Source organism: Cyclopterus lumpus, chromosome 21, assembly GCF_009769545.1.
Source record: "Cyclopterus lumpus isolate fCycLum1 chromosome 21, fCycLum1.pri, whole genome shotgun sequence".
In the NCBI taxonomy this organism is placed as follows: domain Eukaryota; kingdom Metazoa; phylum Chordata; class Actinopteri; order Perciformes; family Cyclopteridae; genus Cyclopterus; species Cyclopterus lumpus.
The window spans coordinates 22,021,717-22,048,083 of NC_046986.1; the positions used below are offsets into that span (position 1 = coordinate 22,021,717).

General features: G+C 46.8%; 1 protein-coding gene across 11 annotated transcripts in view; it reads right to left on the reverse strand.

Moving 5' to 3' along the window:
* dachd (dachshund d) overlaps positions 1-26,367 on the reverse strand; it is a 94,250-nt gene that overhangs the window by 42,638 nt on the left and 25,245 nt on the right. For all 11 annotated transcript variants that reach the window (XM_034562357.1, XM_034562360.1, XM_034562361.1 and 8 more), the window contains one exon: positions 3,498-3,613. In XM_034562357.1, coding sequence (XP_034418248.1) covers positions 3,498-3,613 — 116 coding nt within the window. The remainder of the gene's footprint in view (positions 1-3,497; positions 3,614-26,367) is intronic.

A 26,367-nucleotide genomic window follows, 5' to 3' on the forward strand; every position in this document is an offset into this window, starting at 1 on the left:
GTCATATTAAATAATAATGAAGGATCTATTAATATGCAAAGGAAGCAGCAGCCGACTGGCTTAACGCTGTCATGCCTCTGCATATTGTCAGGATCTTCATCATTAATTAACATGCTAGCTGCCCCATACCTGCGCCAATGTCAGAACATTCTTACAACAAACACCCCGATGCCTGTGCCCTCCGCAACTAACTCCTATAATTAAATTAAAATCAGATTAACTTCGCGCCAGCGCACCGAAGACTGACTTTTACGACTTTCTCGAGCAAAAAAGAAAAAAGAAAAAAGAAAAAGAAAAGAAAAGAAAATGAGCAGAGCTTATCTGTTGTGCTTCTGTTTTGCCTCTGTTCCGGGACAACAATGGAAAACACACTTTTATTTATCGGGTCAAGCGGGATAAGCGCCACTCCATGTCAGTGAGCGAGGCATATCATTTTATGCATGGACTGGTGTCAGCGCGAAGATGACAAACTAGGGAGGGTGGGGGTGGTGGTGGTGGTGGTGGTGGGGGGGGGGCGGGGTTTGGGAACAACGCGACTCTTAGATACACCGAGCCACTTGAACTGTGCTATCCACATCATGAGAAATTTAGTATCAATTACGCAGCGCGCTAACCTTATGACGAGCAGGGGGGGGGCAGCACAAAGAAGGGACACTAAATTACCTGCCGCGCACACACACACACACACACACACCGGATCTATTTTAGAGCCGGCTCGAAGTGGCACCGGATTAGACGGTCCCACTCTAGAAGCTGACGCACTAATTGTACATCAAAAGAACATAAATATTAGAAAACGTCTCCAACCTACAGCGCTCGAAAGAAGAAGAATCGGCTCTCAACCCACACGTTGTGTATATATATATATATATATATATATATATATATATAGGAGTCAGACTGCATAAGGAAATATATATATTTATTTTTCCTCAGGATGCACCCTCGGTTAGATGTAGGTGACATTCATTTCTCTAATGGTAAATGCAGTGCTCCTGCGTTATTCAAAAGGTTGGAGCCCGTGTCCGGGACATAAATGAATTATATTGAAGCTGCTGCTTAAGTAGTGGCCAGAGTGTGAGTGGAGGCCCTCTCCACTTTAAAGGAGATGTCATCTCAGTGTGGTGTCAGTCCGCTGCAAAAATAATCCGATTTGGGGGCCTCAATCTGTCTGTAATGCATCAGCAACTGGAAAGGCTCCAGCACTGCCTGCCCCCCACAACCCCACAACCCCCCTCCCGAGGGCATGAACGCGAGCACGCAGGCACTCGCACATGCACACACACATGTATATTTATATATATATATATATATATATGAGGATATTTCCCTTAAATGGAAACCTAAGCATATTAAGATGTCCTTTTTCTAAATGGAACCGGTGCCAAGGGCAAAGATACATATGTTAACAGTGTGTTTCACATAGGCCTCTCTGGTCCTGTTAGAGTGAGGAGAAGACATCTTTCCACTGCGTTGAATACGGCTGAATATTGATTTTACCCTTATGTGATTTGCGTCAAAGTCTAATATGTAAAAAAAAAGGAAATGAAATGTAAAATCCCAACAAACACACAGGGTGAAATTGAGCGAAGAGCGCAGCGTCGGCTCCGTCGCGGCGAGCTCGGCCTTCTGGGGCCGTGGGAGGAGATATGTGCGAAAACGTCCCGCACCAATCTGAAGGTGAGCCCCCTTTGGCTGGAATCTGAGCTACAAACCAAAAGGGGGGGGGGGGTGCTTTGGCCCAGCGTAGTGCGTTTGCAAATGTTAACGGCAGGAGAGAAGACGACGGCGAGCCGAAGCGCCTCACATGGGTGTCTTGTCTCCGTCTCTTAAAAGTCCTGCAGTGTTGCCGGACCCCACATGGTTCTGTCTGGGGCCGCGTGTGTGTGTGTGTGTGTGTGTGTGTGTGTGTGTGTGTGTGTGTGTGTTTGCGTGCTGGGAGCTAACTCATCTGAAACATTAACTCATACAACATGACATGATAGTATAACTAGTTAAGACAGTTTTTCAATGTCGCTATTTTTTTTATAAATCATCAATCAGCACATTTGGACATGACATGATCAATTAGTCGCCTACTTAGACGCCAACTTATGTGTGGTCAATTATACTTCATTATGACACCGTCGAAATCTGTAACTTCCCTTGACGTTCGACGCTTAGCGCCGTAATCAAAAACAATAAATGGTTTTAATTACGATACGGAAACGGATGGAGAAGTTCTGTCTCGCTGCAGTCGAGGAGCTCAAGGCCGCTATGAGAATACCCCAAAAAACTCAATTATTTTATTCCCCCCCCCCCCCCCCCCCCCCGAATAGGCCGACTAAATGTCAAGATCATAGAGTCCCTCTGGGCTGAAAAGGGGGATGATATCAAAAGGCCCTTTTCTGTTGCTTTATGTCCCACTAAATAACATGGGCCCCTCTCATCATTGCCCTCCTCGGTGTTCACCCCATCCCCTTTAAGTTTGTCTTCCACACTGCCAGTGACCACCTCACCCTATTCCCAGAGTTCAAAGCGCTGGCCTGTGAGCCTCAATTGTACTGAATCACAAGGATGGCTCCAATCTGTGCTTAATACCGCGTTTCAAAACCCGTCACGGGCCACACTCACACACACACACACACACACACACACACACACACACACACGGTCACACAGGCGAGATGGCCGTGAAAAAAAGATAAAATAAAAACACGGCTGTGGCGGTTCAATCTATCGGCAGAGTAGCGTGTAGGTGACTAGCTGGGTAAATGTGCACCGTGCACTGGTGCACGGGCGTTCAAATGTGGGCGGAGGCGGGGGGGCCTCCGTTCGGCGGCGCGACGGCGTTAAAAGATGTTGGGAGAGGGAGAGGCGGAAATATGCAAATCGGAGCACTTACAGCCACCGACATCAAAGCAGGCGCGGCGAAGCCCGGCCACAAATAGAACAAAAGCGCTGGTTGCAATAAGACTCGGCCCAAAGGGGGTAAGTCGGGGGCACGGGCGCGCTTGTTGTTGATTCTCGTGGCGATAAGCTCGCTTTAGCATCATCACTGTCTATGTACATATACCAGTGGAGTGGATTTAATCGCACTAATTAGAATGCACTCCGGGGCGAAAAAACGCAACATCTACTGGAATAATCTGAGAGAAAAGATCTCCACTCCAATTTATTCTCCCCCCCCACACACACACACACACACACACACACACGCCACCTCCCCCTCTTGGTTTCCGGCGGGCTGAGCACGAGGATCTGTTTTTGGTAAACGAGCGGCTGGTGTCTGGTGGTTCGGGTGCATGTGTCACTTTGGACTGGTTGCCATTTGAAAGGACGAGCTGCGGGGAGGCCACTGGTGGGGAGGCTGCCTGTGTGTGCGTGTGTGTGTGTGTGTGTGTGTGTGTGTGTGTGTGTGTGTGTGTGCTCGACACAGAGGGAGAGGGAGACAGGAGAGACCCAGACAGTTGGAGTTGAGAGCCTCAGCGTCTGTGACAGGGCGGGCCGAGCCGTACCTGTGGGTGGGATCATGCCGGGGGACATGAGGCCGGGGACCGAGTGGGGCATGATGTGGGGGTTCTCCGGCGATGTCAAACTCTGGCTCCTCTTCGGTGGTCGGCCCGGTCTGGAGCTGAAACACACGGCAAGAGAAAGGGTGAGAGTCGTCGTCGGAGGAGGGGGCTGTCGGTGGTGGTGGTGGTCGGGGCGGGGGTCTGGTGTTAATATTTGGAGCACTCCAGAATGCAATTCCATTCCAAAGAGCTAACATGTACTGTAAATACATTTCTTTTCAAGGACAGTTGCTTTCTGCAGCTCAACATAATAGACCTCCATAACTAATTAGATTACACGGTGAATTCATTTCCTTTATTGAAGATCAACCACTTTTTGATGCATAATTCATAACCCGTACCTCGTTACCTGTTCCCCCGTATTAATATCCCCACACTGTTTGAATTGCCTCGTTTGCATATGCTAAAATCCGGCCGCGCGGCCCTCGGCCTGGAAATTACATGTTAACTTGTTATAATTATTGCAGTCAGGCCACTATTGATTTATGAGACTTTTAAAAACCAAATATGTGTAGTTCTGGTAATGAATGATATTTTAAGGTTCTTCAGGAAATTAAAAGGCAATGGCTGCCTGAGGAAATGTTCTGCTTGCTTGATTTAATGCGCGCCTTAGCTGGAAGGTGGTGTGACAGAGTGATTCAGACCTGTTGGACGGTTTCTGATGGGGGAGTTTTATTACAGCGAACGAGGGGCACAGATCCAGCCGTGATGAATGACGGTGCCACCTCACTGTGCAGGAAGAAAAGGCCTTCAAAGCAGATACACCCCTGACTCTCCACACATCCCACTTATTAATACAGCTCCGAGTTGTAATCAATACCTACTTTGCTGGCTTATAGTTACAAAGAAAAGCCTATAGGGTATATATATAAAAAGAAAGAAAGAAGAAAAAACCCCGCAATGCGCAGTATAATGAGGGGGCCATAGAGGTATATTCGTTATGAACAAGGAGCCGGGTGTCTCGGCCGAAGATGAATTATGGCGACTTGACACAGGTGACATATTGGCTTCATACATTATTTCACATACAATAGTCCGTGTTCAAGCTTTACCGGGATACTAAGTTCTGCGTGATATGAACTGAGTCCATCTTTAAAGCCCCCGTAGTGCGCCGTAACCGTGCGGGGATAAACAGGAGGAAGGACAGGGCTGGAAATCAAACCCGGGACGTGTTGGAGGAGCTTCTGTCTCCCGGCCCTTTTAAATGTTCATTTTTATTTCGTCGATAAGGTTTGAAGGGGTGTGCCGATGTAGAGATGCACCACAGACTGGATAGAGGAAGAGGACGTAGCCGACGCCCTCTTGGTTTGTGGACCGATGAACAGAAGTGACCATATTTGGAATGAGGAGTGACGTAGTGACACCGAATAAGTCTTTAGTAGCGGCAGTGACCTGTCAATCATAGTAAGCCCCGCCTGTTTGACTCTAAATGGACTATAATTTACTAAATGAACATCGTGCTGTATTGAAGAAGACTTGAAGCTAGAGATTGAGACCATAAACTCATGTTTACAATGTTTACTGAGAGAAGTAGAGTCATTTTATCAAAGACTTCTATACAACCAGAGGAATCGCCCCCTGATGGCCAATAGCGAGAATGCAAGACACTTCTGAGTCAGCTTCACTCGGCCGAACCGGATGTTGCTGCCTGAGATGCCCCGATACCGATGCCACTGGATCGGGTACCAGTGGGCCGATTTGTTCACGGGTACCATTATTTTAATGAATATATATTTGTATGTTCCCCGCGACCCTAATGAGGATAAGCGGTATTGAAAATGGATGGATGGATAGATGTTCAATTTTGTTGCACAAAGTTAGTAAAGTAGTGTTTAAGTCCAGCCGGATGTTGCCTTCCACATAAAGGATCGATCCCAGTCTACAGAAAGCGGGTACCGACCCGACTCCCAAAGCCCAGGTGTCGGGAGTGCCAATGTGCAAGTTGTTGCACCCACACAAACATATCTTTATGGGTACTTATTATTTTTAATGATCACTCATTAGACTCTATTTGTTTTGTATTTGTTAATCTATTGTTTTAAGTTGGTTCTTTTTACTTTGTAGTGATTTGAATCTTTGTAAAATAATTTTTAGGTGACTTAAGGGTTTAAAGAAAATAAAAATAATTTAAATCATTGCAGCTCAACTGTTTTCTTCTCAGCATTGACGACTCACTCAGGACTTTATCAGCCCTGTACGTATATGTATGTATATATATACATACATACATACATACAATGAGGCTGTTTGTGTTACAGTACATTTCCCTACATCTCCCAAAGGCAGTGTCTGCAGAGCGATGCGGCGTGTTACAGCTCAGATAGCACATCGCCTTAGCAGTTGAATTTATTCAGCCGTGTCTTGTGAGGTTTATTTACCTCAGTCCTGCTAATAGAGTGCACTCGCTCTGTCTGTCTGAATGTGCTGACTCTCTCATATGCCGGCTCCGAAGGGTTTTAGGTACTAAAAGCAGACCTTCACCCGACTGTGTCCCTTTTGGAGGGGAAATACAAAAGAAAGTGATCGAAAAGAAGTGGTGAAAAGGGAGGAGAGAGAGAGAGAGAGAGAGAGAGAGAAATGAACACCCGCTCAACCCAGGAACGTCTGGAAATGTAATTCCTATTTCTATAGATGCACCTCTTTGATCTTATGAGAGGGAGAGATCGCACACAGTTTTGCTGTCATCACTTTCACTTGTACTCCGGCTGAATTATTTATGAAAGACCTCAATAGAGGGTATGTGATGGGTAAAAAGGATTCTTCTTTTTTTTTACCAACAATACTAAAAGCAAAAAAAGTCCTCAAACGGACGCAAAAAAAGAAAAAAAAAAAGATAGAAAATGTCACATCAAGCTCATATCAAGTCAAAGGATGGGTACAAAGAGCCAGTTAGAGGAGAGGTAATGTTTGGATGTGTCCGTGGCGTTTAAAGGGATAGCATTTTATGCACTTGAGCGACGCCGGCCGGCCGCGAAGGCAACACGCCGACCGCAAAGGAAGCTTTGAACAGGAAGGGAGCGCCGAGCAATGGGGGAGGCCTCTCAGAAAGGAAGGGTAGCGCCTCGCCGTCCTACGAGCCGGCAGCGGCAGCAGCAGCAGCAGCAGGTGTCTGCATCTGGAGGAACAGGCCCAAGCTGGATAGCGGAGCGGTCGACAGTGTCCCCCTCTTTTGAATTCGATCCCGTCGCTGGCCCTCGCGGCGCTCCTTTTAGCTGACCTGTTCGAGTCCAGAGATGGAACTCAACCTGGCCTGGAACAAAAGAGCCGGGCTATTTATCAAACAGCAGATGCCGTTTCCCTAAATAGCCCGGCACAGAAACGGCTCCAAACTAGGCCATTCTCGCACAACTGGATTGAAATGGAATTTTTTTGGGGGGTTCTTCTCGCGCCTCAGTCTGTTGTCTTCTCTAATCTTTCCCGACTTCCTTTCACAATCTCCTCGTTTCAGAAAGCAGGGACCTCCGGGCTTTGAAAATGGACTTATTTGGACAATATTATTCCTGTATTGGAGGTCAATCCTGAAAGAACTCTATCCCCTGCTTTATTTATATTTACACTGAAGATATTCAGAGCCCTCGTATCGCTGGCTTCAATTAAGGAAACAAAATAGGCCCCCGCCAGCTCTGGGCCGGGGCCACAAATATGTTATGCATCTATTCTCTCTTATTGTGTGTGTGTGTGTGTGTGTGTGTGTTTTGCTACCATGGCGAAGAGAAAACAGCGGTGAACTTTCCCTGAACCAGACTTCCTTTAATGGCCCCGGCCGTGTGTTGACCCAGCAGAGTCGGGCTGGAACCTGATACCATCCAACACACTGTGCCGCGCTGGGCAATCAGATTACACGGGGGCCCGACAATACACTCGGCGCACGAGTTCCAATTTCAGCGCTGCGATGCAATAAAAGCACAATAATTAAATTCACGTTCTCGCCCCGCTTACAGGAAGCCAACGCGTGGTGATGGGCCGTGTTTTCTTTTTCTTCTTTTCTTTTTGATTTCTTGGCACACACACTCATACACACTCATACACACACACTCATACACACACCCAACAAAAAGAAGAGAATTCTGACATCTCACTATCAAGACTCTTTTCTGTCGACGGAAGCAGTGACGGAGATCTTATTACCCAGCGCGCCGTTAATGCAGCGATTATGATCCGTTATAAATCAATTGAAGCCACAAATGCAATGTTTAGCCCGAGTGAGTGGATTCAGTTACACAGGAAAGTCGCCCGCTCCTCCCATCTTCGTATATCTCCAGGAATTCAACCTGATTATGTCAATAGTGACTGGGGAGTGTGCGGAGAAAGCAAGAACAATATTATTTCCTGCTGCGTATGATTGAGCCATTAACCTTTTATCTCAGTCTTTTGTTTGACGTCTCTAAAAGGTAGGGGAGGAAGATATTTATTCCATTTCCGCCCCGGTCGGCTCCAAACAAGCGAGTGAATCATTCCGTCTGGGGCTTGTGTAAACAAAAAGGGCCTCTCCAGGTCTCTGCCAATCAGGCCTTATAAAATATTAACCCAATGTCATTGCCCTTTTAAAAATCTCTCACCTAGAATTCCCTAATTGTTCCTTTTCTTTATCTCTCCGGTGCAGAGAGGAAATAAATTAACAAAATAGCTTTTATCGCCCTGAGTAACCTTTTAACTGAAGGATTATCTGGGGTTTATTTTTCATTTCTCTCGCAGCGATAGCAGAGCGCGCCCCATTGATTGGTTCGCCGGGGTGATGACCAGCCACGAAAACAAGGTCTTATTGATAAAACAAAGCAGCTCCTTACCCTTTTTTTTCTTTTTCTTTCTCCTTTTTTCTTTTCTAAGTGCCAGGTCAGGCAGAAATCGGGAGGCCTCGGACCAGCGTGGGCCCCCCCCCCCCCCTCCCTCCGACTGTGCCGAGTTCATACTTTAATTCGGTCCAATCAAAGAGTTTTAACAACATGTGCGCGAACCCTCCAGAGAGGTTAACTCTGTTTGTGGAAAGACAGGGATATAACATGGCCGGGGCGCATTACTGCCAATTTTCCAAATCCCCACGGATCAGATAGCAGGCGGAAAAGAGATGAAAATGTTTTAACTTTTTCACTCCAGAAATTAGTTGTTTTTGGAGACAAGCTGCTTTTTCTTTCCTCCCCGTGGTAATTAAAAAGGAAGATTGACATGCAGGTACTGTCCAACTACAGAAGTAAAAAAGGAGCACATACTCTCCCACACACACACACACTAACACACACACACGGTGGATGTGTGGTGATAACGCATGTGTCTGATTAATCATGTGTTCTCAGGTCTCCGGGTTCCCACATTGATGAGCAGCCTTTTAGCTTCCCTACTACTCTGGTGTCAGCAAACACGGCACAGATAACATCCCATGCAAACGAACAGAGGAGGAACCCACGAGGAGCTTTTCAAATCAATCATCTACACGGACGCTCCTGCTGGTTAAAACTTTGTCGAATATTTAACCCGAGTTAAAAACTAATCGTCAACGGAACGATCAATCAATCGTCACGTAGTTGCACTTCTCAAGTCTCTGGTTTGAGCGTCCTACATGTGCTACACTTTTCTTTATTTTCATGAACGTCTGTGGGTTTGAGTCTGGATGGACACAGAAGCAGCAATTTGATGATGTCACCGTGGGTTTAAGGAAGTTCGAATGAATACAAAACAACTGGCCTTTTTTTTTTTTACTTGTTCTGACATGTTCTAGATTTAGCAGTTGATGCATCATTTAGAAAAATGCTTGTGAGAAAATAATTGTTAGTTGCAGCCTTTTTTATAATAAAGCAAAAAAAGAAACAATTAAAAAAATGACAGGAATGCATGCTTACCTTCAAGAAAAAGGGAGGAGAAGAAAAAAAAAAGATGATTTATACTTCCTGCTGACCTTGGCAGTCTATTGGTTGTGATGATCGTAATCTCGGAGTCACAGTGTGATGCATGGGAATGCATTCGCTCATCCATCTTGCTCATGCATCCATCCATCCTCACCCACACCGTGTATCTGTATTTGCATTGAGCCTATTCTTGGATTATCTCAATCAGCTTCCCCCTTGCACCTGTCAAACACCGCCTCGCACAGGTAGCCCCATCACGCTTATCTGATCGAGATAGCTGGATTACAGCGAGTCTGCGAGTGCGAGGGGGAAGGAGGGGGAAAAGAAAACACACAGCGGCACTTTGGTTTTTTTTTTGTGTCGTATTTATTAGGGGTAGGAACAGCTGCATCCGCCCGCGAACTGTGAACCTTTGTTTCGGGACAATATATCACAGATCAAATGGTGTGAAATGAAAGGCGAGGAGAGAGTTAGCATCAATCCCACTGAAACCCCCTTTAAAGTGCTGTCTGTGCTCTGATCCCTGCATGGACTAATGTGCCCGGTTTAGATCAGTGGTCGTCGGGAGAGTCGGTGCCTTCCTGGTGCCTCTGTCTGGGCTCAGGCCCGATTAGAACCACGCTGGGGCGAGACCATCACGGGGTCTGATGCGGGCGAGGAACTCGAGGAGGAAGGGGGGGGGGTGGCTGTGTTCTGATGCGCTCCCTCGCCGTGTCACGGAGAGAGAAAAGCCCAGCGCCACGACGTCGGGATGAAAAGGCGCCGTTACAGTAGCTGCAGAGAGCGTTCTCCTGTAATCACATTCTATTAGGGATGTTTGAAGCCTCTCAGCTGTGAAATGGAATCTTTAAAAAAAAAGAAGAAGAAAGATCTGAAAAACACGATAAATTGCTGATTATTCCCACGCGTCGTTACTGTTAAACGCTGATTTCATAATCGCGAGTCCGAGATTGTTTAGTATCACATCGGCTCTGATAATGAGTAAGCAGACTCCCCGACATCACGGGAGCTGATGAGGAAAGCCTAATTGGTTGACTTTCTCCATGCCTAATGGATGATTCTCTTAATTAAAAAGATACTGTACCAAATGTTGGAAATCAGATAGCGCTTAAAGTAAATGCAGTTAATCAAATGTATGAGAATGAGCAGTTCCAGGAAAGCCTAAACGAGATGGCTCGATATGATTTTGCTCCAATATTTATTAATTGCGAGTGCCTTTGGTTAGCGGCGAGAAGAAGAAAAAAAAAAAAAAACAGCACAGGTCTTATCTTCAAAATTGCGAGGAAATTTTCATCTAACCGCTCTCACTGATCTCTCTCTTTTTTTCTTTTTTTTTTTTTTTCTTCATGAACTGCGATTGCATATGAAACAAGTCTTCAAAACAAGGCTTTAAAAACTTACCCAGTCAGGGTGCCTTTGAGGATATTTAATTAAAATCTAATCCTGCATTCATTAAGGCTCACATAAATTAAGCTGTCATTCATAAGATTTATGGATTCTCATTTGCATATTGCATACAATTCATCAATTACTCAAGTATGAAAGGAGCGCATTTCCCTTGGAGCTGCCTGCTAGCCTGCCAACATTTGAAATGAGAGAAAGAGCACGACTGTCAGGCATTCACTGCAAACTTTTCCCCCCACAATGTCTGCGCGCTGATTAATCTCATTTTCTAGGCATCCCTTACAAGATTGTACACAGTCCAGCTGCACTTTTCAATTATTTCTCCTGTCCTCTCAACTAACTTTGAAAGCAGGACGGGCTAAATGTGGACTAGGAGGAGGAGGGGGGGCTACTTTAGTCTTTATGTATATACATGTCTTTTTTATTCTTCTTTTTTATGCCGGGGTAATCATAAATTAGAGTGGGGGGCTTTAGAGATCCTAATGGAAAGGGAATGTAGTCATTTTCATTGCAAATCCCATCAGGCAAATATTCTGCATGCTATAATAGCATATTTCCTGTCACATTTAGAGAGGAATACGTCCAGCAGGCATTCTGACAGAGGGAGAGAGAGAGGGAAGAGAAGAAGGGATGGAGCGGGGGTGGGGTGGGGTGAGACGGATGAGGACAAGAGAGAAAACAAAAGAGAAGGCGGAGAGAGATCTTGGAAGCTAAACACATTTAAAATAAATGTAAAAAAAAGCCTCCCCTGTATTGGCTGTGAGGCTCTGGGAAACACAGGATGGAGTAAGTGCTTAAACCGAGTCGAGCGTGAACGCATCTCAGATAAAAAGGTCAGGTCCAAAAGCAAACAGACCACTCGCGAGGACGAATGGAATTAATTGACTCATTAATATGCATGGCTAATAAAGCTCAGAATCCACAACAAAAAAACCCACAAATAATTGTCAAGCGTTCCCTTTTAATGGCTCTTATTTTCAGCTTGAGGAGAGCGCGTTACGGGGCGTATCAGTCCTAGGAGGGGGCGTGGAGTTCCTCCGCCGAACAGGCTCGGGGTAACCTCGGCGTTGTACGCTCATGTCCTCCCCAGCAGACAAAGGCAGAGTTGTTCTGGTGGAGGGATTAATTGAGAATTAATCCCGGTTTCTGGCGGTGGAACAGACCGGCAGTTAGAAGTGAAAGTCATCCTGAAGGGTAGTTAATTGGTTCCCCACAGCAAAAGCTTTGGAGAACAGAAATCAAGCTGCATTTTTTCCCATTAATCCTCCCCATTGTGTTGTGAAATTGTTGTGGAGAGTGACTTCGGATAGAGTCAACAGTTAAGGCTTTTAATTTGCTTTTAATTCCGCCAGTGGGGTGACAATTAACAAACCCCAAAGAACAATGGCTGGGAAAATTATGCGTTCGATTGACTCTCAACGACTCCGGAATCAAAAACCGATAAGCAATTAATACACTGTACTCAACAACTGGTGAGTACCACCAGCATGCTCGATGCGCTCCATCTTGCCCCATCCCTCCCTCCTTCTGTTTCTCTCTCTCTCTCTCTCTCTCTCTCTCTCTCTCTCTCTCTCACCACTAAAGCTTTTGAACTTTGGGAATAGCACCGTTGGATTGTCGGATGTGATTAATTTCAGGTCTAAATGGACACAACAGACAGAAAGGGTGATGTAATCATAACACAAGGAGACGTGGTGACTAACAGCAGAGATGGCGGAGCGAGAGGATGCAGGGAGAAGGGGGGGGGGACATGGACGGAGACGGCAACGACTCACACACACCCTCCGGGTTCAAGCTAAACAGGAAGGACGCGGTGATTAGCATTAATTGCACCGAGGATTGGAATCCTGTGTGAACCATTAAACAAAAATGATCTACTGTTTATTCGCTTGTGTTTCTTCTTCTTTTCCCTCCCACAGATTGTTCTTCTTCTCCCCCCCCCCCCCCCCCCCCCCCCCAATAATTAATAAAAAGTAAATACTTCAAAAAAAGTTCCAAAAGAAAAAGATCAGGAAAGGAAATGTTTACACAATCAGGAGAAACGTCTCTCTCTCTCTGTGTATACATGGGAAAGGTTAGGGCTCCAGCCCCCCCCCCCCCCCCATCAGAAGTAACTGTCTGCTCCCCAGAGTGCGGGCCGCTGTGAGTTTTTGCATATTTAGATACAAGCAGCCCTGTTTATGCGGCCCCACTCGCCGCTGCTCGAGTTCTCTCCGACGCCGGCCCTGATCAATTTGGCCAGCTGTGCTTTAAACGCTGTTTACAACAATAACATCGCGGCGAAGCAGAGCGCAGCGTGCGGGCTCACGCACACTTCCCGGGCGGATGGAGGGATGGAGGGATGGAGGGAGAGAGGGAGAGAGAGAGAGAGAGAGAGAAGTTCAGAGGGAGCCCCCAGCCTGCACATTCCCAGGCGAGCATTTGTACCGAGTTAAAGACGAATCAAAGTCGGGCTCCTCCGCGAGAAGCGGAAGACTTGGATTCCGTCTGAGAGCATCTCTGTGATCCTCCCCGGAAGGATCTCCGACGAGGAGGAAAATAAACGACTCCAAACCGGAGTCCCACCCTGAAGTGGGCCAAATGGAAGGCGGCGCGGAGCGAGTTACGGGGGATTTTTTATTTTTTTTGCTCGTTGTTGTTGTTCTGCCGTCGAGTGCAAACAATACAACACTCGCTGAAACAAAGAAACGTATCCCAATCCCCCCGCGCCAACAGAGCAATTGCTTTGGAGGAGCAAACAGCTCTGTTTGGGTGAGACGCTGCACTCCTCCACACTTCAGTGTTCTCTTTAAAAGCTTTGCGAGAGATAGAAGAGGAAGAAGAAAACACACACAACTCTATTTAAGCCTGGCAGGAGAGCAAATAGGCCCGCTCAGCAGATAGCGGCGAAGCTGCTGGTGTCCTCTTCGCTTGATGATATAATTCTTAATGTACAGCCTGACTAGACATAAATCTTACCGGAGCATCACCTCACGTGAATCCTTTTCTCTCTCTCCCTCTCTCTCTCATGATGAATGGTTTGCTACATCTCGGAGACTAAAACCCTTCAACCCCTTCAAACCCGGGTTTCTAATAACGCGTAGGTGTTGGGGAGAGGTGACAGCATGATGAATATCACAACAGACAGCTCCAATATGGGACAATTTCAGCAGATCGATATCTCGCTGCAATATCAGAGAAAAGGAGCTGATATTAGTCTACACAGTGTATTACAGATGGGGGTACATTTCTCCTGCGCTGCACTCCCGGTGAACCTGGACCATATTTCATCCCGTGTCAGCGGCGGAGTTTACACACTCGCAGGCGCTCTGGAATCTAATCGAGGCGCGAGGCCAGATGCATGTGCTTAAAGTGTGTGTGTGTGTGTGTGTGTGTGTGTGTGCGCGCGAGTGTGGCAAGTGTGTGCGACGCCCTCCTCCTCCCGTTCTGACGCGGCGGACAGACGTGCAAATAAACTGTTTAACGGCATTCTGGGACCTATTACTGGTCGGGGATTCCAGCGAGAACAAACGTTCGTGTCACATCCTGATGGAGAGATCGTGGGGCCCCGTCAGGGAGACGAGAGAAGAAAGAAACAAATATGGCAAGTGCGTAGTCGGAAAAAAAAGGAGTTCTTTGAGAAAAGAAAAAAAAAGCAGAAATAAAAAGGTGGAAATAAAGAACATTTGCTGCACAATGCAAGTTCCATTGTGGTCGATCTCTTTCTAAAGAGGTGAAAGTGAGAGCATTAGAACCACCTTGTCTCACAATATATTGTCCAAATCATTTTTTGGGGCTGTGATTACAACTTTTGTGCTCGGTAGAAAACGTAAACAATTTTCCAATATGTAATAAAGAAAGTCCAAATGAACAGTGACTTCAGTTGTTTCTCTGTAAATGGCGCCGTGCGTACGCGCGCCATTAGAGGCGGTTCAGGGGATTCATCGCAGTACAAACATTTGTTGAGCCCGAGATGAATAAATCAATCACGGCCGCCCTCCGACAAATTAACCGGCTCTCTTTGCCGAGCTCGGCGCTAAACGCCGTGGTCAAGTAACGCGTGGCTTGGAGAAATGGGAAGAGACACCTCCAACGTCCAAAGGGAGACAGATGCATATGGGGGAGGGGGGAGGGAGGGGGGGAGGGAGGGAGAAGGAATGACAGAGAGAGACGCTGCTAACCCTTAATACCGTCCCTCTCCAGGGGGCCGGGGCTCAGGGCCCCCTCCGCTGTCAGATGCAATAGGACCAGCCTTTCTGTGAGTGCCCAAGGTTCCTTAAGGGCAATTAATGGAATACAGAACCCCTTGTGAGGGGAACTTGTCAGACTTTCATTAGAGACTGATAAACATATAACGCATAAGTGTCACACCGTGTGTGTGTGTGTGTGCGTGTGTGTGTGTGCAGGATTTTAGGGGACTGCAGAACATTCCCATGCATGCACTGACAATATTAATGATTTCATGAGGAGGAAGGAGTACAGGGGAGGGCACATCGAGACCTGTGGAGCGAATGGCGTTGGCATCGCAAGACAGGAAGTCGATCGCCGGGGCTCGCGGCTTGGCAAACATTGAATCGTATTGTACCCTTGAACGGTGATCTGAGCAAAGAAAAAGTATTCTTGGGTCGATACCTCGGCGAGATAAATATAAGGAGGAGAAAAAAAGGGAAAGAAAAGCGCACACTGCCTCTGTTGTTTCTTCCTCTCATCTAGCAGGCCGGGCCCAAAAGCACAAGTAAGAGAAATGCATCACATTCAATTAAAGTTCCCTTTCCAACCCGCTACTGAACAAATCAGCCCACAGCTGGGACTCTGGGTCCGGTTCACAAAGTCCTTTTGATCATTTCCGTGGCAGTAAGAGACGGTGGAGTCCCATGGAGTGTGGGACCAAGCAGATCTTATTATGATAATTGGGATACATCAACTTCAGATGGCGCTAATGGAGTGAGATTTCGGTGATCAAGAGCGTGTATATTCCACTGCAGAAGCAAGTTTGCGTTTCTTTTTCTTTTTTTTTTTGAGAAGGAGTTATTATGCAATGCTCTGGTTGCGTTCCCAGTGGGCCGCTCCCGAGACCGCCGGCACGAGCCAGAGAACGCTTTGAGCTCCTTTTTCTTTTCCTTTGTCGGAAGCGATGCAACGTATTGGCGCGTCAACACGGTGAGGATATATACCCCCCCCCATGAGTTGAGTCATTCGGTTACCGCGGCCGCTTATCGGTTAATCTACTCTTCTTCTCTACACCCCCCCCCCCCCCCACCCCCCACCCCCCCACCCCCCCCACCCCCCACCCATCATCTCTTTGACAGAGAACTACCCGGGGTTCGATAATTAAAAACGTGTCAGGTGAGAGTCCAGCGATGCTCCCTCGCCCTGTATGTTCTCACATTCCACGCTTTTGTTCATCTTATTAACCTCCTCTCCGCTCGCCGCGCCTTTAAATGAAATCTTTAGCCCCTTTACATGTGAAATTAAAACTGCCCTCCCTTGAGCGCTTTTAATTATTCTTCTTCGGGAGAAACTTCCACTTTTTTTTTTTGTCTCCCTCCGTCGGAGCGTCCCTTCTCTCTCTCCCCCTCTCTCTCACTCCCACTCGCTGCCCAGGTCTGTCATGCTTCACTCCTCCCTCCCAACCCGTTGCTCCCTCTCTCTTTTTTCTCTTTTTTTTCTTTCTTACCCTCTTCTTCCGCGGGTCTGTTTAATTCTCACCTTGCTCTGCCCTTGTCATCAAGCCGTTGAAGCACAAAGCCAGGAGCAAGGGAGTGTTTACTCATTTCCCCACTACATTACCCCTCCTATTAATCACCGCATGGAAACTTCTGGACACTGAAACATCTCTGCCCCCCAGCTGCCCCCCCCCCCCCCCCCATCCTACCCCCACCCATCAACCCTTATGCTAACAGGGCCCAACTTTAAAGAACTGCCATTCGGAAAATCCTCTGGTATTATCTTAAAGTTACCAACACAGTCCACTGCGAGCCCCTTGTTTATCCAAGTTAACCCCCCCCCCCCCCCCCCCCGAGACAAGAATGTCATTGTGCTGAAGGGTCCAATGTGTAAAAATCTTCTTCTCTTTCTTCTCTCTCTTCCCTTCTGTTTTCTGAATGCCTCAAAGTACGCCTTTGTGGGAACTAAACATAATGACGGCTCTTGACGAAAGCTGAAGTAAACATCCGAGCCGGTCGACATTGAAATGCATGACACATTGTGTGCACTCGGAACAGGCAGAGGTTAGTGGCTCTAATTAATCAAATTAAATTGCATGTTAAATTGTGTTTAAAATGCAGATGAGGGAGAGCAAAAAAAAATGTTTTTAAAAAAAATAATAAAGGATGAGGAGGAGAACACACCCTCTTGTTACTCGCCACTTGTTTTCTATTTGCTGAGATCAGAGAGTTGGGAAATTAACAGTTTGTAAAAAGGAAAAGTGAGCCACGTCTGCCGTCTGATATCTGCAGAGCAAACACTCCATTTCCTTTCTGCTCGGCCTTTGAAATGACAAACGGAGGGGGACAGTTTGATTTCCGAAGCTCCCTCCGTGCGCTGTGGACGAGGCGACGCTGCTGCAGACGATTTCCTGTGAAATTCAATTAAAACACACCAACAGCTTATTTTTCTTCTCCTTTCTCTCTCCTGCCCTCATTCCCACATGAAATGACCGCATTCCCGGCGATTATGCTAACCGCTCAGAGAGCACCATAAATTCACAGGTCCGGAGGAAAAAAAGGCCGTAATGAGAGCCCCTTAAATATGGGAAGGAGACGTTTGAGAAGATGGATCGCCGCGGGCCAGTGGTCGACCGGCAGTGGACGGGGGGGACGGGGGGGACGGGGGGCTTGTTTGCAGAAAAACACATGCTACTAGCTGCCATACTGCCTCTAATGAGGCTATGGACATAAGCAACATTATCATTAATGATTGAACCCTTCTTTTTGTGTCCCAGACCCCCCCCCCCCCCCCCCCCCCCCGTCCTTTTTGCAATTACTAGTTTTACTGGATCGCCCAAGGGGCTGCATGCGTGTCAGCTATATGTGGGTGAGAGGGACCAAAACATTTGAAATTCCAATAAATGAGTAATGTAAATAGTTTTTGAGAAGAGTTTACCCAGCGAACAATGGCCCCTTATGAGACACAAGTGCAACACAGGGAGAGGGAGCCAGAGAGAGAACAGGACTGCTGGTGTGGGGAATCGGAGCGTGTGTGTGTGTGTGTGTGTGTGTGTGTGTGTGTGTAGGGGGGGGGGGGGGGGGGGGGGGGGGGGGGGGGGGGGGGGGGGGGGGGGGGGGGGGGGGGGGGGGGGGGGGGGTTGAGGGATGATCCAACACAATGTGGCCCTTCTCCTAAAGCAACTTGTTATCAGGCGCTACGCAGAGCCCCCCATTCAATCTGCATTTAAATACATTTCAGTCCACTCACTCATTTGCATTCATTTCTCCCATTATATTTGGAAATGGCCAAATGTCTAGCCGGCACAATGCGGGAGCCTATCACCGGCCAGGGGAAGCCCACACCTGATGCCAATTTAGCCCGCTTGGATCTATTCATCGCCATGGCCCGATCCCACAACTGCAGCTCTTCCCCATCCAGGAGACTTTTCAATTGGATCTGCTTGTGGTGACAAAATTGTTTTTTCTCATTGAGAGTTTCTTCTTCTTCTGTCCCCCCCCCCCCCCCCCCCCCCCCCCCCCCATCTCTCTCTCTCTCTCTCTCTCTCTCTCTCTCTCTCTCTCTCTCCCCTCCTCTCCTCTCCCCTCCGTCCGGGTGTCTATTTGGGAGCCATGGGAAAAGAGGAGGCAAATGATTCTCAGTGGCTTCTGATTTCCACTATTTGTTCAGCATTAGGGCCCACTTATCTCTGAAAGAAAAAGCAACATGTGGAGAGAAAGTGACAGGCACAAACTCGGCCTCGCTAACAGGCCCATTGTGTGCTTGAAGATCTGCATTCAAACACGAGGGGCCCTCCAACTCTCTCGCGCCGGGGAGAAGAAGAAGGAAGAAGGGAGAAAAAAAAGAAGAAAAAAAACCTTGTGCATGGGCCTCCGTCGCAGTCAATTACTGCTGCTAATCTGCGCCGCAGTGGAGAGTAAATATTTCATTACTTTTTCAAATAAACAGTTGGTCTGAGCATGTGAAGTGTCGTCTGTCCCGCGTAAAGGGAGCGCCGGCGTTCACATCCAACCGCGCCATAAAACCGCCCAGCTTCTGAAGTGCAAGGGTTTTTTTTTTTTGTGCTGAGAGCACACTACTTAAATCATTAGACTTGGTAGCGACATCTTGAGATGAAAAGCCGAGTGGAGAGCCCACCGTTTACACTCTAGCACCTTTTCTTTGGCTCCCAAAAAAAAGAAAATACATTCCGTGAGCGCTGCCCCCGCTTACCCTGCCTCAATAGCCCCCCCCTCTCCCCTTACAACCCCCTCACCCCCACAACCCCCCTTTTCATGCCTCGCAGAAAAGTTCATCGGAGTCGGCTGTCCAAGCAGAGCTCCGAGATGCAACACTGTTTTTTCTCCGCGACATGCTAATAACCGAGTCGTGTTGTGTGAGATTAGCAGATGAAATAATGCGAGGAGCGGGGAGAGGAGGGGCTTGTGGTGGGGGGGGGGGGGGGGGGGCTATGACAGAGAGATCCCAGAGTCTACTGCTCATTAATCACTGCAGCGTCTTTGACCTTTCATTTGCCAAGGGCGCGCAGAGAGGAGGAGGAGGGTGGCGGCCGTGGCTGCTAACGCTGCTGCCCAGGCAAAAGGAGAGAAGGCGAGCCATAGTGAGAGGGAGAATAAAATAAATAAAAAACAGGGGGACGGAGGAGAAGGAGCCAACAAAAAAGAAATGAAAAGAAACGATGACCGGGGGACCGCGCGGTGGTGGTGGAGGGCAGACACGCTGGAAAGTCCAGAGAAGACGCCACAACCCGTCCTTAATGAAGAGTGAAATTAATCAGCTTCACGGGCTGTTAGATGAATCAGGCGTTTCCCCCAGCCCCTAGGTGGTATCAGCTGCTCTGCTCCGCTCGCCAGGCCTGATAAAGACCGATAGGCCCCTTGCCCATTTACACATGTTATTAAAAGAATTACAAAGATGTCTGCCCGGCTCCCCTCCCTTTTTACACCAACCCAGGAGCCGGGTGCTGGAAACGGCAGAGGGGTGCGACATGAGCGCCGGGGCGTATTTTTAGCGTCCAGGGGCGCTCGGCTCTCCAGGTGGGAGGCGTTGATTGGTTGTTTGGTTGGTTGGTTGGTTGGTTGGTTGGTTGGTGGCTGGCTGCAGCAAACCAAAGAGAAGTGAGTGTGTGTGTTTCTACGCATGGAGAGGGGTGTAAAGTGAGAGTCGTGCGGATGTAAAAGCTGGATTGTGACACCCCCCCCCCCCCCGTCCGTCCGTCCGTCTAGTTTCGATTAGTATGTAGAGCGACGCCTGTTATACATCATCACATCTCCATTGTCTATTGTAACTCGGAAACACACTTCTGTAATTAAATAATGAAGCCTCGATGTTTCAAGACGAGAGCGCTATTAAAAATAAAATAAATAAATATACTCCGGTCTAAATAATGAAGCGCGAGAGAAAACAAACGATAATGCGGGCTAATCGAGGCCCAAATGATGACACTTAGACAGAATCAATACTGGCGAACTGAGTGGTGCGAGTGGTGGTGTAGTTTAGCATCAAATATGGTGGCCAGTTATTAAAATACATTTAGGCTTTATTTTTAACCCTAATTGATGTTCAAGGTTAATCTAATCAGACCAATTGTACCTCTGAAGAGCCTGCTCCAATTTAATTGGCTATTTTTATTGCCTCAGCGAGATTTTAATTGAAACCAAAGGGGATCTAACAACAACTGTGACACGTTGATGTCTGGGGGATAGTTATAAATATGTGACAAAATATGTGCATTATTAATGTGATTTCTTAATGCATTATTGTAATGTGTCCCCAGAAACACAGAGATATTACTTCAACAAGAGGTGGTGGGGGGTGGGGGGGGGGGGGGGCAGAGAAATCATTTCATCCTGAATATGTCAACAAAATAATACACGGAGACGTGTTCCCTCTGACTGCAGGCAAACCTACAGGTTTAAATCATTACCATTCCAAAGAAAGACTAGAGGTCAGTCGTGATGCCCCCGAACCCTCCATAAGAGGAGGGAGCTTCCCTGAGATGTACATCTCCAGCCGTTCGTACAGTCAAACTGTTTCTGATTAAAACGCTAACTACGCCGTTTTCTTCTTTTTCTTTTCTTATTTTTTTTTTCTCTCGTACAGGTGGGGGGAAAGCAATGAGGCCATTAAAAAAAAAAAGTGTCATTGATTCAAAAGCAGAGCTTCCATTGTGTCTGACAGAGGCGCGGAGCATTAGGAGGAGGCTCCTGGATCAAATTCTGCACGGCAGCGGTAGCCATTGATGATATCGATCAGAATCAGAGGCTACTCCGCCACGATGCTCAGGCCCTTTAGGGAGTGTGCTTCCTCTCTTCACGAGAGATCTGCGGAAATGTTTCTCTTCTATCCGTATGAATGTCGACCCCCCCCCCCCTCCATTTGGCAGAGCTGCGATATTAGAGATAAAAAAAAAAAGGCTTATTAATTGCATGCCTGCTTCCTGCTGACAGATCCACCGAGAGTTTAGCGGCACGCAGGGTTCCGCGCTGCCGGAGTGTTATTTGTCCTCTTAGGGATGACATCTACCAGTGCCTTAAATATCAGGCCTATTTCCAGAACCTGAAATGACAGAGGTCAAGATAAGGAGAGATAAAAGGGAGAGGCAAATAGTAAGGGCCTGAGACAAAAGAGAGAGAAAAAAACTTAGGGATTGCTGTCTTCAGCGGATGAAAAATGGGAGTACAACGGGGGACAGGGGGGGGTGGGGGGGGGCAGTCCAACAGAAAGAGTGGAAAGCACCACCTACTCAAGCCTGACATCTTTATAAAAACAAAAATAATCTGCTGTCAGCAGAATGTTCAATGACTCCTATCACCCGGGACTCTGATAAAGACTGTTATGCGAGGGGGGCTCAGTGGATCGGAATGCATGCTAATTGCCATCAGAAATATGTGGCGAGCCTCACAATATCTGGCATTGCTCCGCACCTCGACGAAGGACATGCCAGAAGGGCTCGGGCGAAAAACAAGGATTAATGAACGCCGTTGAATCGCTGTAATGCCGTGTCAACAGTACCATACATTTCATTACAGAGGTCACCGGGGCTCCCCGTGTTATTGCCAGTGCGAGAGCACTTTTCTGTTTCTTTTTTTCTTTAGTCTTTAGTCCCTCCAACAAGCTGAAAACAGGAGATAAACATTTGACTTGTTGGAACGATATTACACCGGTGATGTGATTACACTGTGACGTTTTGCAGCGGCCAAATGCAGCCAGGGGTGGAGAAGAAGAAGAAGAAGAAGAAAATCACAAAGGAAAAGTTCACAGCATCACCGCAGTGACGGCAGAAAGAAGTACAAGTCAGTATAATCCTGTGTGTCAGTAAAACCCGATGCTCTAAACAGGAGCAAACTCCCCCTTTTAAATAATTGATGTTTTCTGATTAAATGTGGCAGTTTGGACATAATGAATTCTTTATAGCGTGCCTTGAGCAACTCAACAGCTTTGCCCCGCGTGACAGCTTTACGGGAGCGTCTTCTTTTCTCTTTTTTTTACCCAAATTTTCAAAGTTTAACCTATGTAGATCAATGTGCTTCCTTAAAAGAGTTTAATAAATTAAAGTGCAGGGGGCTTTCTTTTTTTCCCTTTTTTTTCCTTCTCCTCAGCGAGCAGAAAAAGCTGATGAGACAGGTTTAGTTTAATCTCAGGCAATAGAAGTCATTAACCATTCTCCCAGGAATTAAAATATAGCTTGCCCTTTTCTTCTCTCACTTATCATTAGCATCACTTTAATCTCCCCGCGTTTCACACTGCTATTTTAATCATTACTTACTGCCTTTTGACAACTGAAGAACATGGCTTCTCCCCGCTCAGGCAATATCCTGATTTTAGCTGACAAAATGTAGGACATCATTTAAAAATATCTAAATTTCCCTCTCCCCCCTTTTTTTTTTTTTTAATTCTTCTTACTTCCACTCTTCAGACCCCTGAACGTCTGTCTATTTATATCAAAGAAAGCACAAAAGACGGGAGCAGATTGAGTGGACGACATTGAAAATGTAATTTGAGTTAGCTGCAAGGGTAACGAAATGTATAATACAGTTTATTTGTGTCTGTCGTGTTATTTTAATGGATGGAGAATGGCACAAGCTGCTCTATGTGGGTCATGTAGGGTGTTGGGGGTATATTTGTCTGCCCTTGAATCAATGAACATTTACAACAGAAACCACGTATCTGCCGAGCGGAATATAAATAAAGTATTATGGCCAGTCTTTCAATGACAATGACAGATGTAGGGCAAGCAATTTTCTACAACTTTTGTTTCTTTATTGTTACTGGTAACAGTAAAAAAAAAAAAAAAAAAGAAAGAAAGAAAAGAACAATAGGAGTGGATCTGGAGCATGATTAATTTGGAAATGATGAAGAAGAGGAGGAGAGAAAAAAAGATACAATGGCCTACAGCTGATTGTATTATATTTGTAAATGTGGTATTGTGTGACATGTTGTAGTTTGGGTATTTCATGATTTCAAAGTGAGAGAACGCCACATAATTCCCACGATTCAGCTCTCGCTGTTACTGTTCACCAGCTGCATGTTTATGCAAATAGATGCCATTTTTTTTGTGCGTCAGTACAATTCAATTCAGTGACTCAACAGTAATCCATCTAAGCTAGCGCAGTTCTCCCCTAAAATACATGATATTGAACTAATCTGCTTTTCCCCTCGGTGACTGGCTACTTCGCTGCCTTTTTCTCAAACTGTGCCAAGATTAAAAGGCATTACCAACGAACAGAAACCTCAAGTCCTTTAGATTAGTGTTCCATTACTTAATCCTTTAATAGAATTTGAGTTATTGCCCAAAACAGCAAAGCACCTCAAATACACATTATTACTGCTGTCAAAAGCGGATTAAGCACAACTGCAACAGGAGATTCTGTGTGTTCTCTTCCAACGTACAGATCCTTCAGTGAAGCCTACCAGATCCACGACGTGTCACAAAGAAGCAGATCTTTGACGTGCATCTGAGAGCTCTGATGGGGGGGGGGGGGAGGGGGGGTGAAACACGTTGTTTTCCTCTTCCTCGTCACTACCGGGTTGCACGTTGAACATGAAACCCCGGCGTTCACCCTCCTTTCCGTTCTCCAGTCCCCCGCTCCACCCCGCCTCAATTTAAAAAATCAACAGGGAACTTGTTCCCCTAAACGGTTGGAAGCAGTTTACGAACATCTCAACAATAAAATCCCCTCCTCCGACATCAAAAAGGAGCCTCGACTCGTTTGTGATCTCTGTCCAAGTTCAAAGGCGGCGCTAAAGTGTTACTTCAAAGCGCCGCGCAATCAAAGACGAGCAGCTGTTAAAACAATCTTTTGTTAGTTCATTGTCTTCAGACCAGACTCCCCCACACACACACACACACACACACACACACACACACACACACACATCCCCAAATGAAGGGGAAGCAGAATCAAATAAGTTGCATTCAATCATGGTGTCATGCTAGAATAAATGCTGCGCTGAAGATTTACTACTATTTACAGCAGCCGGAGCCGTACAATGAGGCTGGTATCCTGCCGCCGCGGGGTTTGGGGGGGGGCCCTCTTAAATATGCCAAGGGCTCGAGGCTCTGTAAAACATGCCCCAGACAAAAGTGAGGCATTTTGACAAATTAAGCGCCCAGTTACGAAGGCTACGCTCGCTGTGTGTGATGCGCCCATCCTGAGCGCCATAATGTTACCCCCCCCCCCCCCACCCCCCACCCCCCAGAGTGTGTCATTTTCATTTCATCCACAAGGGCAAGTTTGCGGCTGTATTAAACAAGTTTACGCATCATCTTTAATGCTGGAGCGTGCGGGTGGAGGTGCATGGAGCGGGGGGGGGGGAGGGGGAGAAAAGAGCTTTGCCAGTCCACTGGCTTGGCTTAATTTTTTAATATGCGTTAGCACCTCGCTTTAATCCGACTCTGATGTACATCGTCGGGGGTTACTGTTGAGATAGAGAAAGGGGCTGTCAATCAAGGCTCGGTCAAATTAGACCCGGACTCCATTAGGGTTTAAAAATAGAGCGATGAGGTCTAGCGTGAGTCAATCAAATCATTTTAAAGGACGGCCGTTACGGTTATTATGTTCCACTTGTTATGGAACCCGCTCTTACCTCCCGGGCGCCGCAGAGCACCTGTTGTCTGCCGTGATAGAGCGCTATTGTACATACTGTATTCCTGGCCGCCGCCACGCAGAGAAAGTGAAACCTGCGCTTGCAAGACATCTGTCTCGCGCACACATTCAGAGAGCGTAATAATGTCGGCGCTCCATTACCGAATGACATTACGGCCTCGAAGAAGAACGCTTCTGAAGTGAGTGAGGGATAATAAGGAAACACCTTTGAATCACTGTGTATTGAATTTAATTGATGAATAATAGTGAGCTTCAAAGCATAAAAGTAAGACGTATTACTCCATTGAAGTACACTTGACACTTGACATAGTATAAAGGCTACTGACCTGCAGGGGAGAGGATCCACACGGGGACACGGCAGCACAACATGGAAAAGAGGAAGAGGAAGAAGAAGTCAGTATGATCATAACTCTATTTTTCAGAGAGTGTAACTTGTTCCCTGTACTAAGTGAAGGAGAGGAACCATAATGTGATTCATCTCGAGAATAAAGAGTTTCACATTTTGGGTCCTTTTAACTCTTTAGATGAGTGTAATTTGCCAAAGAAGACGAAGCAGATGCATCTGTTCAGTGAGGCGTCCACGAATCCCTTGTTCTTCTTTTTTTTTGGAAGGGGAGAAGAAGAAAAAACGACAGACGATACGCTTCAAAGAAATATTTTTTAAAGAATGTGAATACTGTTGCGAAACATTTCTCATTTGGACTGTTTGCAAAACACGACACGGGCCGTGGAACCGCCAGGCGGCACTTAGCGGCCACGTCTCCAACTCGCGGAGAAAGTAGGGGAAAGACAAATTGCCAAAAATGACATTATCATTTCCGTACATGTCACAAGGCAAGTAGATCTATGTCAACCATTGAAAAGAGAGTGTGTGTGTGTGTGTGTGAACCTGCCTGTGAGCGCGCGTGTGTGTCTCTCTGTGTGTGTGCGTGTGCATCTTTGTGTGTCTGACCTGCTCCATCTGGAGGATTGGAGCACTCGGGGGCTGTCACACAATAGGGAGACGAAAGCCCGCTGAAGGATAACAAATGACTTCATGGCAAAACACGGCCATTGAAATTCTTTCAGTCCGTGGCATTAAAAACAACTGAACAAATAGAGATAAGGAGGTGGGTAGGATTTGAAATGAGATTTTTCCTCTCCCTTCCTCTCTCTCTCTCTCCCCCAGCTTAAAAGCTAAACAAAACAAATGGAGCTTATTACTGCAGATTACCTTACACTGGACAGATTCACCGCATGAGGCCCAGTGTAAACAGTGTCTTTCTCTCCGCGTGCTAACTAGGTGCCATTTATAACCGTGAGCCGTCATATCCA